General features: G+C 43.3%; 1 protein-coding gene across 3 annotated transcripts in view; it reads left to right on the forward strand.

Annotated features, from left to right (window-relative positions):
* SETBP1 (SET binding protein 1) overlaps positions 1–18,518 on the forward strand; it is a 261,348-nt gene that overhangs the window by 33,607 nt on the left and 209,223 nt on the right. For all 3 annotated transcript variants that reach the window (XM_062613396.1, XM_062613395.1, XM_062613394.1), the window contains exon 3: positions 16,474–16,557. In XM_062613396.1, coding sequence (XP_062469380.1) covers positions 16,474–16,557 — 84 coding nt within the window. The remainder of the gene's footprint in view (positions 1–16,473; positions 16,558–18,518) is intronic.

The raw sequence follows: 18,518 nt of genomic DNA on the forward strand, positions 1-18,518 counted from the left end.
GTGGGTTGGCTGCACCGAGTCCTGCCTTGGCCAAGCCATTCAGCATCCCTTGCTTACTCTTGGGTGTGGGTTGGAGGCTCCACTGCACTTAGGAGAAGAAAATTCCAGCCTGATGTAACAAAAAGCAGTTATCTGGCCTTTCACACCCTGCATCTTCCTCTAAGGGGTGATTTAAGCCTGCATATCCCCTCTGCCCTTAGCCTTCTGCCTCCCCCTTCCCCAAATACTCCCTCTAAAGCTGATAATGTACTGAGAAGGTTTCAATTAGAGTAATTTCCTTCTTACTTATAGATCCGTGGTTAGTTAAGGAGTGGGGGAGAAGGGGAAGAAAGGTATAAAGAGAAGCAGTTCCTTGAACCAGGAAGCAGCATGAGGGTCATTGGAGATTTTTTTTTTGCTTCTACGTGCTCATGTCATAAAACTCAGAGACTGGCTTATAAGCTGTTTTCTGGAGAATGCCATAGCTGCAGCAGGGGAAGGTTTTGGCAGGGGTATATCCTATTCATGGCCAGCGAGTTCTGTTGCATTCAGGTCCTCGAGGTGTTGTGTGCTCTTCAAGAGGCAGTTGGGAACTTGTTTTATAGTCAGTATGGGCTTGGTTAAAGCTTCAGCATTCATCAGCAGGTCCAACACTTTGTTGCTAAGCAAAGGGAAAGAGAGCTTGCTTTGCTCTTTGGATCATCTTCAGGTGAGGTATGCTGAAGTTTGCCAGGGTTCGCTTCCACTGGCCTTGCTCTAGAGCTGGACCTGGAAAATGAGTGAGAGCCTTGCAATGGGAGTAGGCAGCACAGGCACTCTGGAAAAGCAGGGAAACTGAGGTGCTGACGTGCCTCCTTCTGCATAATGCTCTGTGCCAGCATGAGCTGAAAGTGAAGCCTCCATCTCATTCAGCCACCAAATCATCCTCCTGCCTTTAAATCATGGGTCTCTCTTGACCTTCCCGTACTCCCCTCAGTCTCTGCCTGCGTTGCACAAGTGAGAACAAAGTGACACTTGTTTGCCTCATCCAGAAAGCTCACTCAAGCAGGTGATTGTCCTGCCTCCTCTTTCAGACCCAAAACAAAGTGTTGAAAGTGTTGTCCTGGGATGTAAAACATCCTGTATATTCCCCCCAGGGACTGGATTTTTGCTTTCTGAGTGCAAGTGGCACTGAAAGGAAAAGAGGTCAAAACAGCAGGATAAGGGAAATATTCCCAGGTGCTGAAATTAGGAGACAGATGCAAGCACTTGTCCTCTGCACTCTTCACCAGGCAGGGAGAGAGGGAACTTTAATGGCTCTAGCTGCAATTGCTAAAGAGCTAATCCTTCTTTTGAACCCTGCCAGAAAAAAACTGAACAAGAGAAGTCAATCAAAATCAGTTAAAAAAATCCTCACTGTTTATTTGTTTTGAGGATGTCAAGAGGCCAGTGAATCTGAGACCATGGTTCTCAGCTGTGAACCCCGTTCACCTCCAAAAGGAAAGTTTCTCCATCCAGTGTTCAGTATTAAAAATTTTGTTTTATTTAATCATGAATATTTTCAGCACATGTGCTGCATCACATTTACATTAAAGTTTGGGGCTTAAACTCCAAAAGGGTTGAACCTCAGAACCCAGGAGCATCCAGTATGCATGCCAAGGAATTGGAAACATCAGTTTTGTGCTTAAAATGAAAACATGAAGCCATTAAACTTTCTCTGTTTTGATCTCCTTCTCTGCAAATAAGGGATATGACAGCACACACCATCCTCTATGATAAAGGAGGTAGTTTGTAAGGTCTACAAAGCACTTTGAAGCCCAAAGTGATAGCTAAGTGTCATTTCATTTTATTTGGCCTCTTCTGGTTCCTATCAAAACAAGAGAAACACAAAAAGACCTTAAGTGAGTGAGGCTTTTGGGTTTTGTTTGAATTTGAAGCACCGAAAATGAAAGGGGGGAGGGGGAGTGAGACAGGAAATATAAACTGAAACTAAAAAGGAGACTTGAAGAAGGCTGAAAGAAATAGAATCTCTGCCACGGTGTCTTCAGCTGTAATGGTCCGAAGATTGAGCTCACCCCAGAGTGGGAAATGTACGTTTTCATGCAGGAAAAAGGGAAGAGCTTCTTTCAGGGGACTGGTGAGTCTGGTCACCTCAAAAGTTTAAATTTCTAAAATACCCATAATATCTACCCCCTTCAGTTGAGATTTTTTTTTTTTTTGTGGGCAGAGCAAGACCACTTTAGATACCCAGTTTCAGGGTAAACTGAGGCACAAGGCTTAAACTGAGTTGTCAGAGGTTACTCATACATGACATTGCTGTTCTAAAAAGCTTAAATTCCACAATTTCTAGGTTGCCCCTTTATCTTCCAGGCTGTAATGTTTCTCCAGGGTTGTCTACTCAGCCTTGCTCAGAATTTTATGCTGAGAAGAGCCAGCTTCTAACCAGAAATGTAGATATTTGCCTGTTCACAGAGGAAATTTATTTTTTAAACTCCCTGCATGTGGTTTCTGGTTCTTGGTGGCTCATTTCTCTGGAAGACCCCCTCTCTCTTGCCAACCCCATGACACAGAGTTTCAGTAAAGAAGTAACCAAAAACAACTGGGTCTGGGTAAATGTCTTGTTTGGGTGTTTGTAATCTGACTCAGCAGCCCAGATCTTAATCTTTATCTTCTCAAATGAGTGGGTGAAAGGGATGGGTGATAACAGTTCAAGGAAATGCAGTTCCTAGCATCTGGAGCTGAAAGGAGGGATGTTATTTTAGAGGAAATTCCACTAATTTTGTGATATTATTAATTTAGTTGCTTGTCTGCTTGTTGTAACATTTTGCAACCCGGATAGCAGTTCAGATTGCTCCTGTTTTCTACAGGATATTTTGCTTGTTTGGAATTACAAATAATTTAACTCTACTTGTTAACCCTCAGGCACACACAGTAAGCATGCTTAGGTGAAAGTGAACATAACAAATGTTAAAAAGATGGTGAAGTAGCATGGGTAGGAGTTGAAGAAAAGGAAAAGTTTGGTAAACTTTAAGCTTGACTGGAAAAAAATGTCTCTCAGACTTTGAATGAAAAGAAAGTTGTCCTTGCCTTCCACAAAAGTACAATTCTTTTGTCAAAGAATGAAAATGCTCAGAAACTGGAGTATTTTTTCATGCTTTAGACATCCACAAAAAACCCCACATTGCCTTCAGGGAATTTAAATGAAAATAAACATGATTTTTTTGGACACGTTTGGCTAGACAAGAGAGATTATTTGACTTATATATATACATATATTCTTTTTTGATTTAAACTGACACCATTATTAAACCAAAATCAAACCGTAGATTTATAAACATCCAAGTTCCTCCCACTGGTTTGATTTGGGGGTCTTTGGAACTCCAGGAAAACCAGAGAGGAGGCTGGCTTTGGTGGGCAGCAGCTGCAGCCACTGCCACCGCACTGCCCTGGCCTTGCTGTTCTGCCTGGGCTGACCCTGGCCTTTGCTGAGAATTAAAGGGCTTTCGGTCATGCTTTGTCTTCTTTGCCGCAAATTAGGCTGTCTGGCTGGCTGCTGGCTATCTCCTCAAGCTCTCCACTGATTTGCCTATTACCACTCTGATTCCTGTAATTGTAAGTCCAGCTCTTGCAGGAGTATGGAGGCATGGGTTTAGATCCAGTCTTAGTGGATTTGTGGCATACTGTGACAAAGCATTGGGGTTTGCTTTGAATTTCCAACCCAGGTGCTGAGACAGCTGATATGGGGAGTTCGGGAAAGCAAATGGCCTTGAGGCACTCCTCAGGGTGAGAATCACAGGCTAAAACAAACATTGCACCCACACCCATCCCCTTCATGGCTAGGAGATGTGAGACTCTCAGGATGGAGGGGCTCAGATCTTCAGGCTGCTCTCATATCTGACTCTTCATCCTAGTGATGTGGTTGGGCTGCCTCAGCTAACGAGTGGCAACATGCCACAGCAATAGTCCCTGAGTGTGTTCCTGCTGTTGCCAGCATGATTAGGCACGATAAATAGCACTGAGGGATGCTCCTCTCTAAAGGTAAGAAAAACTCTTTGTGAGGCCAAGATAGTCAAACAATCCCTTGAGTTTTACAACTAGTGGTCTTGTACCTGCTGGAGGTTGACTTATCTGGATCTTGCCAAACCTGCTATGCCTGGATTAATGTTTGAATGGGAGGTCTTTTGAAGACCTTAGGTTCTGTTGGCATAAATCAAGGAGCCGCAGTTGAACACCTTAGGTATGTTAGATTAGAGATAATCCTAACATCAGTTTGAAAAACTTCTCTCAAGCCCGTTGGAGAAGTCCTATAATGGAAATGTTTCTTAAACTTAAATATGGGCTGAGGGAAAGAATTGCAGAGATTTAAAGGGACTTTACAAGTACAAAAAACTTGCAAAGGGAAAACAAGTCAAGAACCTCAAAATTTATCAACATCAAACCACTAATGTAGTTATGAGAGAATAGCATCTTCCCTTAGCCCAACATGTAGATGCAAATATTTCAGAACCTCATTAAAGAGAGTGCAAATGTGAAATAAGGTGTTTCTGGAGTGGTTTTTGAGCTTAAAAGCTCCAGAGATGTGAAAAATGGTGCCTGCTGCTCTTTACTTGCTGCAGATGCCATCCTGAGAATGGGTACATTGGGGATGTCCTGGGGATTCCACTGACAGCTACGAAGTGGGAAGCATCCTTCCTCTCTTTGCAGGATGAATTAGTTGGCTGGGGAGAAGTTGAGACCCCAGGGGGATTTGCAGTGTTCAGGAGTCAGCTTGGATGTCATTAGCTCAGTGTTGGTGGGTCCCAGCTCCCACATCTCAAAAAAACCCTACACAAATAATCTCAACACCACCCCTTTCCCAGTTTTCCATACTGTATCCCCTTCCCATTGAATTTATTGCAGTTCATTGTTATTCCTAACTGGGGAATTCTGATTTAACGGTGTTTGGACAGATTGTGCTCGACATCATTCCCCTTCTGTCCTATTTCTGTAGAATAATGTAAGATGATCTTTAGCAAGTCTCCTTTTGTTTAAAGGAAACTCCGAACAGAGGAGTCAGATTGATTGCTGGCTCCATGGGCTTTTCTGTTCACTGGAACATCTTCCCATTGTAGTAACATAAAATGTAAAGACTGAGGAACTTGACCTAGCAAGTGCCAACTCTTGGGAATACAAATGCTCAGCTGTAGGAAATACCTCTGTTGCAGCCATGCTGTGGAAGGAATTAGGTAGAGGATAATGGATGGGCTGCTGTAAGGTAGGTTGGAATGACTCCACGGAGGTGCCTTGTGGTGAGGTCATAAACCACAAGAGCATGGTGATGTCAAATGAAACCTTTGTTGGAATTCATCCCTCAGAGAGGACTTGTCTCTGGCTCTTGTTACTGCTGCTGCTTTTAATGGTTCCCAAAGCTGGATTCCATACTTCAGATTTGGAAATGCTGCCATATTTCTGTTTTAGGTGAACTTCCGGTTTTGGTTTCCATTGTCACGTGGTATTTTGCATTCACAAAGCATTCCTTCCTTTCCAAGAGATTCAAGTGGACTTCTTGGATGGGGAAAGAGTCATTCTCTACTGCTAGGGACCACAAGCCCAACTGCTGGAAAAATCAATGCAGCCTTTGCTTTGGGGCACCTGTTGCCATGCTCTGCGTGTTACCTACCTATGTGTGCAGATTCAATTGTAGAAAAACGGGAAGCCTAATATAGGCAGTGCTCACTTGGCTCAGTGGCTGCAAGCAGAGGAATGATCATGCATTAAATCTTTCAACCTGCTTAATTTTGCTGAGCTGTAGAGTCAGGTTGCAATGGGAAAACAAGCGTGAATCAGAAGGTACTGTCTTCATGCTAGATTGTCTCTTCTCATCCATGTGTTTGCGAAGGACTCAGGTGTAGGCACACAGCTAATGGAAGGGTTCTTTCCCTAATGGTCTGTGCAGCAACACCTTTCCTTCTAGGAATCATCTGGGGCTTCTCTGTGCCTGCACGCAACCCCTGCTGCCTCAGAAAGAGGAGGTCTGCTCTTCCTCCCCAGCCACCTCTCCCCAGAGGGGCTTCTCCACCATGATCTTATGGAGCTCTAATGGTAATTATCATCAACTCATGGCTCAGTGGTGTCTGCCTGGAGATGAAACAACTGTACGGCTTTTGATACCTATCTCAGAGCAAACCATGTGGTTTTGTGCACATGCTTCTGTGCTACGCACAGTTTACACTCTGCAAACAAGAGCTGAATTCTGCTTCCATTTCTTGGAGGTACATACATACAAAACTAAGTAACAGACTGGAATGCTGTTAAATTTCTTATCAGCACATACACCAGCCTATGCGTGTGTATGCAATGTCTCACTGAAATTAAAAAAAAAGAAAGAAAAAGAAGTAAAAGTTGAAAAAACAGGGTTTTTACCCTTTTTTCATTCTGTTGTGTAAATGGCTTGGTTGCTGTCCTTTTTAGAAAACTTTTTCAAGTTAATCTGTTTTTGTTGGTTTTTTTTTAGTCTTGAAATATTAATTTCAGCTTTAAAAGCAAACACAATTTGTATTATTCCCACAACTTTGTTTCCGGACTTTCTCCCCACCCTGGCACAACCATTTAGTGATGATAAGCCATGCAGTTTCTTGAGCTACCTTCTTGTCTTTTACCTTTAAAAAAAAACAAACAATCTGTGGTGCCCACCAACTTGCAAAACTTTCATGTGTTCAGAGAAGCAGTGTGGAAATAACGAAGTATTTTGGGCTCATTTGGGTTGTCTCTTCTGGTTTGTTTCTTTTCTGCAACTCCCTCTACATTTTTCCTTGATTTTCTGCCTGTATTGTTATCTAAAAAAAGAAGTGATTTGGAAAGTTAATGAAAACTAAAGACCAGCAGCACAGTTGTCGTACACTGAAGAATCTGGGTTTTATTTCTCCAGCCCAGTTCCAGGAGCCGAGGATCTCTCTTCGCCTTTTCTGCTTGAGATTTCTCAGAGGCAAACTCCTTCCTGGAGCGTGGTGCCTCCTTGCCAGAGGAACAGCACCTGACCTGATCTTTCTGAGCAGGTTAAATAAACAGGACTGTGTTTGGGTTAATTGTCACTGGTTCTCCATTACTGATCTATCTGGGAGCCTGGCCAAGGAGCAGATGCTAGAGACAGCATCATCACCTCCCTCCTTGTCCTCATTGTGTCTGGCTTTATCTTTCTTCTTCTTCTCCCCCCACTCCTTTCTCTCTCTTGCTGTCTTTATTTTTTCTTTTTTTCCCTATTTTTTCTTTTATCCCTTTGGCTGAGCAAATAGGCCAGATGGCAGTGAGGGGAGCAGACAACAAGTGAGCCATGGCATATGGGCAGCCTGTTTAATTTTGACTCCTGTTGGGAAGTAGTTTGCAGGGAGATAAGTTACAAAAGCAGAGAGGATGAAGAGTATGTGTTGGAGGGGAAGGGCAAGAGGAAGGGAGACCTTTTTGGGGATGAAGCAGCCCAGATAAGGGAGTCTGGGTGTGCAGGGGACAGAAGCCCTGGCTGAATTCCTAACACAAAACAGTAAATTAGCTGTTTCCGTGACAGTTTGTGCAGGAAGTCTTGCCAGCTGCACACGGGGAGGAAAGATGGAGTTGTCTGTCCTAAAACAAGGAGGAGGACGACATGCCTCCGATTTCCATCTTGCCCACCCTCCCCTAGGCAAGCTCCAGCTAGTCTTAGGAGCTGGGATGAGGAGGTGTTTGTCCAGCTGCAGACGAGGAATCATGCTGCCCTAGATTTTTATCTGTGCATGTGACTGTATATTTTGCTCATACTTTTCTATGGGTGTCAGTGGGAGATCATTCACTGTAGACTTCTTTGATTAAGACGGCATGACTTTTTAAGCTTTGTTACAAAACTAAGCAAAAAGTTGACACAAAACAAAACGAAAGGCAGCTTAGCAGTAATGTAGTTTACGATTAGTCCCCTTTCTCCTTTCCTTTTGGTATTCATTTTTCTCTCATGTTTTGCTTTTTTGGATTCAGTATGTTAGCTGTCAACTTCTTGCTGTCCATTCACATCATTCATGCATTTTGGGTTTTGCTGACTGAGACCAAAAAGGGTCTTGCCTTGAATGTATTGGTTTAAGAACAAAATTAAAGTTAATCGCACTAAATTATATATAAGTGAGGATTCCTGACTTCATTCTGATGAACTGGGACTCTGGGATACAGTGAGAAAGAGTAGGTGTACTTTTTTTAGTTTTTATAAGTGTGTTTATTTTGCATCAGAACTTAAACAAAATGTAGTTAAAAGTGTGTAAACAATTTAGGAACTTGAGAAGTTTTATTCCCATTGATGCTCAAAGAGATTGGGGTTCCTTGGTGATGGCTGTCACCTCCTTCACCCAAGAAGCATTTTTAAAAATCTCTCTTTTTGGCCAACAATATCCAAATTATCTTCCTCCTTGCTCCTTTTTGTTGGGCCAGTCATGGAATCCCAATACAATCATCACCCATGTGGACCATTCAGAGCTCTTGTGAATATTTTCAGAATCCTGATTGGCTAAGTGGGACTCTGGCTTGATGTGCCTGTGGTTGGGATTCAGCTGAGCTTCATGCTTGCGCTTGGCAGGGTGGGAAAACTCTGAAAACCAATTAGCTCTGGAAGTCTCAAGCCCTCTTGGCAGGATGCAGATCCTGAACTGCAGTTGCACTGTATGATTGCACAAAGAACTTTTTATATGACATTAATTCTGCAGAAAAGTTCTCATTCCCCAGAAAGTCTATGGAGAAGTGATTATGCATCACTGGCTTGATGGAGCAGAATTCTAACTTACAGCTCAGGCATTTCTCCACTGATTAGTTTTAACATGAAATAGAAACGCAAGCTTGTGATTTATTGGTGAAATATTTAAGATAGATTATTAAATTATTCAAATAGCTCAGTTTAAAGCATGTGCGCAAAAAAAAAAGGCAGCTTAGTTTTCCTGAATTTGAAAACATACTTTTGGAATCACTAGATATCTGAAACAATAAATGCTACATCACTGTGAAGATAAACTTATTTTAAAATAAAGGATTTCAACCTTATTATTCTCCTGATAAACTTAACCTTGAATCTTGCTCTGTCTGATGCCTGCAGTCTCTCTTTTGTCTGCAGTGCTAGATATTGTTGCAGCCCTCCATCATTTCCTACCTCTCATCTATCACATATCTGGGCACTCACCCAGCCTTGCTGTAGCTTTCCTCTTCCTACAGATTCTAATTGAGAAGCTTTTTGCTTTGCTGATGATAAACCAGGTGGAAACTTCTCCTGTCATCTTGCCTGGGGTTCATTTATCACCTTATCTTGTCTTTCATATAGAGTTGATCTTCCATCCTATCTTGTGCTGGAGAAAAATCTTGTTGAATCTGCTATAGTTGTATTTGCCCAGTTGCCCTCTGGCATCTGTATAACATTATCACTAGGTAAAAATAGAGTTGTCTTCTCAGAGGAGGAGGTAGGGATCATGCTCATGGTCTCTAAGGACTCCAGAGGCTTGGCAACAATAGTGTAGTATAGTGAAATAAAGGGTGAATAAAGCAAAAAGATTTTTCATGCAGCCTTAACCTAAATTTCCCTAACTTTTGTGAATAAAATATGCTGGAATTGCTGTATCCTAAGGAACATTTATTGTTTTCACGCTTTGTGAACCCGAGTTTCTCCAAATTTTGAAAGAGGTCACTAGCACCCACAGACGTGTCTGTTCTGAACATATGAAAGGCAAAAGCGATTAGACTTTGACACATCCTCAGTGGAAATGCATGGAAACTGTGCATCAGAATCTGCAGATGGCTTTGAAAAAATCACCCTTTTCACTTCATCTGCTCCCATTTCAGCACAAAAAGGAAGAGTTTTTCATGTCTGACCTCCTCTAGCAAGCGCTCCATATTGGACTGTGCAGCTGAGGAGGTGAAAACTTGCAAGGTCTGACTCTTTCAAACATGTGGCAGCTGAAAAGAGGATAATTAGGACAGGCAAATCCAAACAGTACTCTTGCAAATGGTATTTATCTTTTGTGTGTGTGTGTGCATGTGTGTGTCTATATTCTACTTCTCCACCTGCCTTCAAAGGGAAGCTGATAAAAAGGATTTGCTTGGCCTTTTTGTTGCTGTAGGGGAAAGGGTGCCATTTGTGTGTGGTGCTGCAAGACAGATGCTGCAGGTGAAACTACCCCAGAAAGGACAATCCTACCCGGAGGGGGCAGTTCCTGGAACTGAAGAACTTCATTTTCTATTTCTCCTCTTTGTGGGTTTGTTGTGCCATGCACCACGTCCTTTATGACACACAGGAGCGGGCAAAGGTTTATGGAGCAATCAGCTCCACCAGCAGCAGCAGCAATCGCAGAATGCTTCAGCCTTTTGTAATAGATTCTATGTGTGTGTGAGCTGAGAGTATGGCCAGGAGGGAAGGGGCTGTGAAACATGGGGCTTTTCTTTTCCTTTTTTTTTTTTTTATTCCCTTGTAAAGAGCCTGTCTGAATTCCTTTATGCTTTTCAAGTTCAGGGATGAGAGATAGCGTGTGTATGTGTGAGAATGTGCGTGCGTCTCTGCCCATACAGTTGCTTAAGTGGGAAAAAACCCCATTTGCAGTTCACACAGGAGGAATTTCTGATGGAGACAACAGTGCTAAGCAGAAAGGCACATCCTGATCTCTAGCAAGCGAGGGGCACGCTCGCGCACACACACACACACACGCATACTCTCCAAGCCCTCTGCATAATATGTGCAAAGCGCTGCCCTTTAATGAACGTAACCTATGGTGGCTGGGATGCAGCCGGCCAGACCTCGCCATTAATAAACTGGGAACATTCTTCTCCTTTTTAGTCCCTTTCAATGCCAGCCCTGTGGTTTGATCTCCCTTGAATGCTGCTCCCCCTCATTTGGGGCTCCAATTCTGAGAAGATTTGGCGCATTGTTTGAGGTCGCAGGATGTCGGATTGATTTCGAAGCTTTTGTATTGACTCCGGGCTTCTGAATGAAGCTGTCATGTGTGTCTGTGGTTGGCTAGCAGGCTGTCCGGCTGCAAGCTGTGCCTTCCTTTGTTGTTTAGGCCTCATTGAGCTGAGGGAAGAGGCTCATTTCAGGGTGATTTACCACCACCCAGACACCAGCTGTCTGTTGTACTGCCGCTTGCCTCCACCTTGGATTCAGTTCTCATTTGCCTTCATTTCCCCCCTTTTCCTCTCCCACTACAGTAGTAGACTGTAGGCACTTGGGCACCAGTTCTTCAAGACACGTAGATCACCCTCACAGAACAGCTAAAACCCATAAACGCTGAATAAAAGCAGCCCGGCAGAGAAGGACTTGGGGGTGTTGGTCGATGAGAAAATGAACATGAGCCGGCTTCAGTGTGCGCTTGCAGCCCAGAAAGCAACCGTATCCTGCGCTGCATTAAAAGGAGCATGACCAGCAGGTCGAAGGAGGTGATCCTGCCCCTCTACTCTGCTCTCATGAGACCTCACCTGGAGTATTGTGTGCAGTTCTGGTGTCCTCAACAGAAAAAGGACATGGAACTGTTGGAACAAGTCCAGAGGAGGGCCACGGCGATGATCAGGGGACTGGAGCACCTCCGTATGAAGACAGGCTGAGGAAGTTGGGGCTGTTCAGCCTGGAGAACAGAAGGCTGCGTGGAGACCTCATAGCAGCTTTCCAGTATCTGAAGGGGGCCTATAGGGATGCTGGGGAGGGACTCTTCATTAGGGACTGTAGTGACAGGATAAGGGGAAACGGGTTAAAACTTAACCAGGGGAAGCTTAGATTGGATATATGGAGGAAGTTCTTTACTGTGAGGGTGGTGAGGCATTGGAATGGGTTGCCCAAGGAAGTTGTGGATGCTCCATCCCTGGCAGTGTTCAAGGCCAGGTTGGACAGAGCCTTGGGAGAGATGGTTTGGTGTGAGGTGTCCCTGCCCATTGGAAGGGGGTTGGAACTAGATGATCTTATGGTCCTTTCCAACCCTAACTATTCTATGATTCTATGATTCTAAGTTGTTCTTCCCAATATCGTTTAGGCACGCATGGGACTTCTTTTAGGGTTCACTGTTGCAGTGCTATAAGCATGTTTTCTTGGTGATAAACTGAAGTACTGCCCCTAGGGAAAAAAATCCCACATAAAACCACCATGTTCTTCTTGGAATGTTACTATGTAGCCCATAGTGAAAAACAGTAATGATTTTAGTTAAAAAAAAACCTCTTAAGCACGGTGGCAGGACAGGGACCTGCCTTGTGCAGGATGTTGGGGATGTGCCTGCAAGTGCGCTCACCAGTCTTTGAAATGTTAGGGTATATGAGTGGATGGAGAAGGAGTCAGAGAAGGATGGCATTGCCTCCTTACACTATTGTCATTTACTTAGGAGGCACAGTCCTTGTGTTTATGAGGTATCATGCTGGAGAGCTGTTTTGGTGGCGTAAGACAAGAGAGGAAGAAAAGGGAAGAGGGTGCAAAGGGCTGCTCAGCTCAGCTTCACAAAGCTCTTTCAGGAAGAACACTGTGAAGAGCCAGGCTGCTTCTGCAGCTGCACTGCTGATAAAAGCCTTGGAAAGGCCATGCTGGAAGACGTGTGCTTTTCCCCAGGTTGCCGTGAGCCAAGGCTCAGCTATACTTTCTGCACCTCACGTTTTCATCTGTTGGTGGGAGATATTTTGTGGGTATTGCAAGGCAGGAGAGATGGAAGAACTAAAAGCCACAGCCAGGATTGGCCAGTGAGACTTTCCAGGGGCCAAGTGGAGATGAGTTGTGTCAGTTCCTTGGGGGTGAGGCCAGTATTTTCGATGGCTGCTGCTCAAAACTGGAACTAAGCAGGTCAGAGCCCTGCTGAACCTGCAAGCGGCTGCAAGGTGCATGGCTCTGTGCCCACCTCTCCAGCTGATATTCGCAGCCACAGCCTTGGGAAAGTGAGAGAAGATGGGATCCTCTGGTGAATCTCAGCCAGCTCCTCTGGAGCACAGAGCCTGGCAGCTCCACAGAGGCCCGACAGTGCCATGTGCGTCACGTCTGACTCCTTTAAACAGGGCTGGCAGCTCCGTCTGGGACTTCTCTGGGCAGCCCAGCAGTGCCGGGGCTCTCCGCAGCCTCCAATCTGCGAGTGCCCCTGGCGTCCCCCTGGAGCTGCTGGCGTGAAGCGAGTTGAGACTGTCCCTCATTTGACTTCTGGGTGACGCGGTTTGGTGTTTCTCATCCACAGGCTGTGAAAACTGGCAAGTGATCAGCTCCCGTCACCCATGCAGCTGAGATAATTAAGCCTGTTACTATTTTTATTTTTCTTCTTTTTTATGCAAGCTTTGGTCAACTACTGGAGCCCATGGTGCAAGGAGGAGGGTAAGGCCACCGAGACTCCCTATGAGTGGTGGGAAAATGGAACATATGTGCTTTGCTCTTCAGTGCTCACCGAGACACCTTCTTGCTCTTTGCCTTTGGGAAGGGAGATGTGTGATGATGGGTGGGAGCCAGCAGAAGGCAAAGAAAGCCTCTCCATTGAAAACCCTTGTGCATAGCTGCTTCTAAACTAGAAAATCATATCAAGAGCAGGCAGCAGAAGATCATTTAGCAATACATCTATGAGCTCTGAAGATCAATGTACTTCTCCTAAATCCTTTCATGAAAACACCACAAAACATGGAATTATGCCCTATAAATTAAGACCAAACACCTACCCAGTGAGATGAAGCTTGTCTCTTTGCAGTGTTCTCCTATCGCTCCTCTGTAAGCATCAGGCACTGCTGGATGGAGGAGGGACGGATGTATTAGGAGGCAATAACCACAGCAGGATAGATTGAGCGAGGTGTTTTAATTTCTTATCAAACTCCTTGGGCACTAGAAACTGTAAAATAACATGCAGATAAACAAACAAAAACTCACTGACCCTTAGCACCCTGGAGGGCTCTGTTTCAGATCACTGAATAAAAGCTGAAGTTGCATATGCATGTTTAATGTAACACAAGGCGTGTGCTGCAGAAAAGCGTGCTTTCTTCTAATCTGGTTCCAGACAAGCATCCAAACAGAAGCCCCTTTTGCTATCCCCGCTGAACTGCTTGGTGTATGCGAGGAAACCCCTGAATGACAAGGCCTCCATCTGCTCTTGAACAGAGTTGCGACTGGCTGCAAATGTTGTCCATATGCTTTTTTTTTCCTTGCCTTTCAACTTAGCTGCCTAATGTTAGACACCTATCCCTAAATTAAGCCTCTGCGCATAATAAGCTTTCCTAAGAAAAGGTGGAGGTAGTAGCTAATTCAAGCAATGAATATTAGTAGAGGTGCATCTGCAGATGGAAAAGGATGTGGGGGGTTATTCATCCAGTGCATTGCTTTCACTTACTTTTTTCAGGAAATGGAAAAGCCCCTGCATTTGTATCCTGTCAGGGAAAAATTAAAAATTATGAAGTTTTGGGTTCATATTCCCCTCTGTTCTTGATTTCCCAGGTGGTTATAGGCAGCATATTGCCATTTCTTTCTGCTGGTGATATTTTCAGCCAGACAAGAGAACACAGCCATGGTTTGCTGTGAGCTCAGGTTGCATGACAGAATATCCTAAGGCAGAGAAGGGCTTTAAAATGGTAGTTTTACTTTGGTTTGTGATGTAAAAAGGGCTGGAGTATCTTTTTCAACAGAAAGACTTTACAGTGAATACTGAATCAGTAAGTCATGTATGGAAATGGTTTCCTAAACACAGGTGTATGTTGTTGCCATAGGCACCGTAAGGTATCCCAGCTGTCCAACAGCTGCCTGTTAGGAAATGTGTGGGTCTTTCTTACCTCCTTTTGTATCTCTAATTTGTTTCATGTCCTGTATTGTGTCTAGAAAGTCTTCTTTGTTTAGACAGACAAGTATCTCCCTGTGCCTCAATTTCATATCTCTACTGTAATAATTTAACACTATTGCCTTAAATTTTACTTTAATCACTTCTTTCTGGGAAATGTTTTTTGAGTTTAAGAGATTACAGACTAGGACTGCAGTAATGGGGCAAGAGCAAAGTACCTTTGATAGATGGGAGTCACAGGTAGAGGATACCAGTTGGAAGTAGTCCCCTGAAAACCTTAAAGTTTGACAGGCTACAGTCAGCAGCCCACTGAGAGTTTTGGTTAGGTATCAGGTGTAAGCACAGACTTTTCAGTGTCTTTTTCTACTCAGGATCTCTTTTGAAAAGCAGCGAAAAGACAATTTTTGCACATTATCTGACCTTGCTGGGACTTGTAAGATGCTGGGGTCACCACATAAGAGACCTCACCACACCTGGCAGGTTGCAGGCACTTCTGAGGTGACCAGAAGTTTACCTGCCTCTTTGTAGCTCCTGTCACCAAGGGTCACCTCTCCGCTGTGCCCTGACATTGAGCAATAGCTGCAATCCCTTTTAATCCTGCCTTTTCCCTTCCTGTTCATTTAGGGCAGAGCGCTTCCACTTTGCGAAACTCATTAACTGTTTTAGTGTTAAGGTCTCCTTTTCTATATAAATTCATCCAGCTGAAATCTCGTGCCTCTTTGTGGGTGCACACAAGCAGATTCTCACTCTGTTGCCCAGCAGATGCTGAGAGTGTTTTTCAGCTGTGGACAGCAAAAATCTGAAGAAAAGGCAATGTCTTTGTGTGTGTCTATAGGAAAACAAGTAATTGTGATGGGTTTGTGGGGACTCAGTTGGCTGTGCTACTGCTTGAGTTCAAGGGCCATTTTGACCAAACCTGGAATCCCAGCCCCTTTCTGCCATGGTGATTTATCAAGACATCCAGGTCTGATATGCTCCAAAAAGGTTTGTTGAAGGACCAAAGCAACTCTCATAATCCCCAGGAAAGGAACCATGTTAACAAAAAGGGCCTTGCTGCTAACAATCTGATGGGTTGTCAACCAAAAGAAGGTGTTAGGCTCAGTTTTCCAAACTGTTGGTTATAGGTAAAAGGAGAGCAAGGGGACCCTGTTTCTTTGTAAATTTCTGTTGGCCCCAGCATGTTATTGATGTTGCAGGGTCTGCAGCAGCAGTGTTGGGTGAGGGTGGGCTATTGAATTCCTGACAAAGAATTGTCAGTGGTTATATGGACCTCATTATATGTAATCATAAGGGCAAGTCACACCTGTAGACTTTATTTCACTAAATCTATTTACAGTGAAAGCATGCAAGCACTAACTTGGTGAGGGTGGGTAGAAAGGCTGGTAAATGAGCTTTATCTCAAGACACTCCTGTTTGGTAATTGTAATCTTTAACTATGATAGACTTGTTCCTATTCATGTATGCATATGAAGATATTTGATTAAAATAATGTTCCTTTTCAGCATGACTTGCCTGTATTCTCACTGTGTTTTTCTACATGCCTTGCTTCCCTTCTGTCTGTGCTTATGTGACGTCCTTGATGCTGTGATTACCGGGCTTTGGGGAAGTCTTGATAGTTTGGAAGCTATGATGCTGTGGAAGGGTGTCTCCCAACAATGCAGGATGAGTCCACAGGCTTCCATAATGCCCTTTCTTTCTTTGCTTCTGGTCAGAAATACAAGTCTCTTGTTCTTCAGTGGTTCAGATTGTGCTAATATTTTTCTTGCCTTATCTCTTATAGGGAAAAGTCATTGGAGATGCGAAACTGCTTATGAGTTGTGGCTGCAGAAAAGGGAAAAATGCTCAAGTGAAAGACTTGGATCAGGTCAGTCAATATGTACCTTAACTTGTGGAAATAAAAGAATGTGTTAACATCTGGTTGATTTGAACTGTGCTGTTGTATATCAGCATTCCTGGACACAAACAAGAGTCCTTGGCATGGCTGGCAATGGTACAACTTTAACGTTTTTGTATTTGTTATTTGTCAAGAAACCCTCAAGCAAGATCAGGATTCATTGCACTAGGAGCTGTTAATGCCCTAACCTGGCTTATTCCCATCTGGTTTATTTATTCATGAATTCTGTTCCTTTATAAAAAAACATTCCAGGCAATGCCTTTCTTAAAGAATATTGCACTTCCTTGCTGGCTAAATGCATGCAAGCTTTGGTCTCACACTGTAGCTGCCTGGATGGGCAGTAATTACAGAGAAACATGCCTTTTGCCGCATGCCTTTGTTCTGAAGTGTCACCATCACGAGAACATTCTTTATTGACGTTCCTTATGACAGACATGTAAAAACTTGTTCACAAACCAATGGCCAGGATTCAATATTCATTACTTGGAATGAATATTCCCTTATTCTAAAATTGGTCAAATTGATGTCAGTGGGATTACTTGTAAGGTCCAGTAATTGCAAGCAAGGTGGACTGCACTCTGAACAACAGGCAGCTGGTGGTCTCTTCCAACCTCCTACCATTTTGCCTCTGACTGCACTCTGAACAACAGGCAGTTGGTGGCCTCTTCCTACCTTCTACCATTCAGACCAGCCAAGTTTGTCCCTGTCAAGTTTTCAGTTATTATGGTCTTGTGGCTTTGTATCTAAAGAAAAGTTTAAATCCAGAGATCATTTTCTCCAAAAATGAAACAAAAGTTTATTTGAGCAGAAACATTTTATAAATATTGGTTCATCTAATGTAAAATGTGATAGTGAGAAGCAGTTGATCTCAAATATCAAATACCTTTGCTCTCAAATGTACCTTGTGAGCAACCTGTGACCATGTACAGGCGTGGAGCAGATTCAATGTCCGCAAAGCTCGAGGAACTCCTGATAATTTACTGGTGGGAAAAGAGATGAATTGTCAGGAGGAAAAAATGTTTTTCATTTCCAACCTGCATGTTCAACAACCTTAGCTAATAACAGTATCTCAGAGTCTCATTTTGTTAATGTCTGTTACTATCTATCTATCCTTCAGTAGGTTCTGTTGTGAGGAATGTTGGTCACACTTATAAATGCTTTGTAGTATTGATTCGTTCAGTAAATTTTTTTTTCTTTAATTAGTATTTTCAAAATGACAAATTCGTTGTCAGCTATCCTATCAGTTCACCATAAAGAAAAGGATTTGTATTACTTTTATTTAAAGAATAGCTTCCCATTCTCTCAAATACAAGCTTAATTTTCTCATGTTGATGTTCAAACACATCAGGAAAAAAAATTTAGAAATTAACAATTTCGCCCATTTTAGTCTTTTGTATTTTGATGTACTCTGGTTGAATCACTCTTGATTTATAACAGGACTAAAGCAGCCCTAAACTGCTTTTAGTAGAGATTAATCATTAAGTGGGAACATACTGATTGCAGAGAGGTTTTGCAAAACACTATCTTTAACAAACCCTGAATGTGGGACCTAAAGCTCACTGGTTGCTATAGTTTAATTATAGGGTAGGTAACAGGTTTTGGAGTCAAAAAACATCCCATTCTCTTTTATGTTTTCTGGCACAGTGATAAATTATTCTTTGGTTACTTTCTGAAATACAATTTTTGAAATCAGGTGTGTTGACCATCTCAGTAAATCTTTTTTTGTTGTATCAGCCAAACTATGGGGGAAACACTTACTCCAGAGGCTGTAAAGCTCATTTGTTGTGCCCCTGAAATGGTCTTGTCTGTATTTCGACAGGAGGTTGATGGGGAGGAAACTAGTATAGGAGGGTGGGTGGCAATGCGGAACATTTGTCTGTGAATGCAGGACCTCAGCTCAGCTTATAAATTATCCCCTGGGACTTGTAGAT

This window comes from Pezoporus occidentalis, unplaced genomic scaffold (assembly GCF_034315485.1).
Source record: "Pezoporus occidentalis ecotype Australia unplaced genomic scaffold, CSIRO_AGI_Poc_V1 ctg166, whole genome shotgun sequence".
Taxonomy (NCBI): domain Eukaryota; kingdom Metazoa; phylum Chordata; class Aves; order Psittaciformes; family Psittacidae; genus Pezoporus; species Pezoporus occidentalis.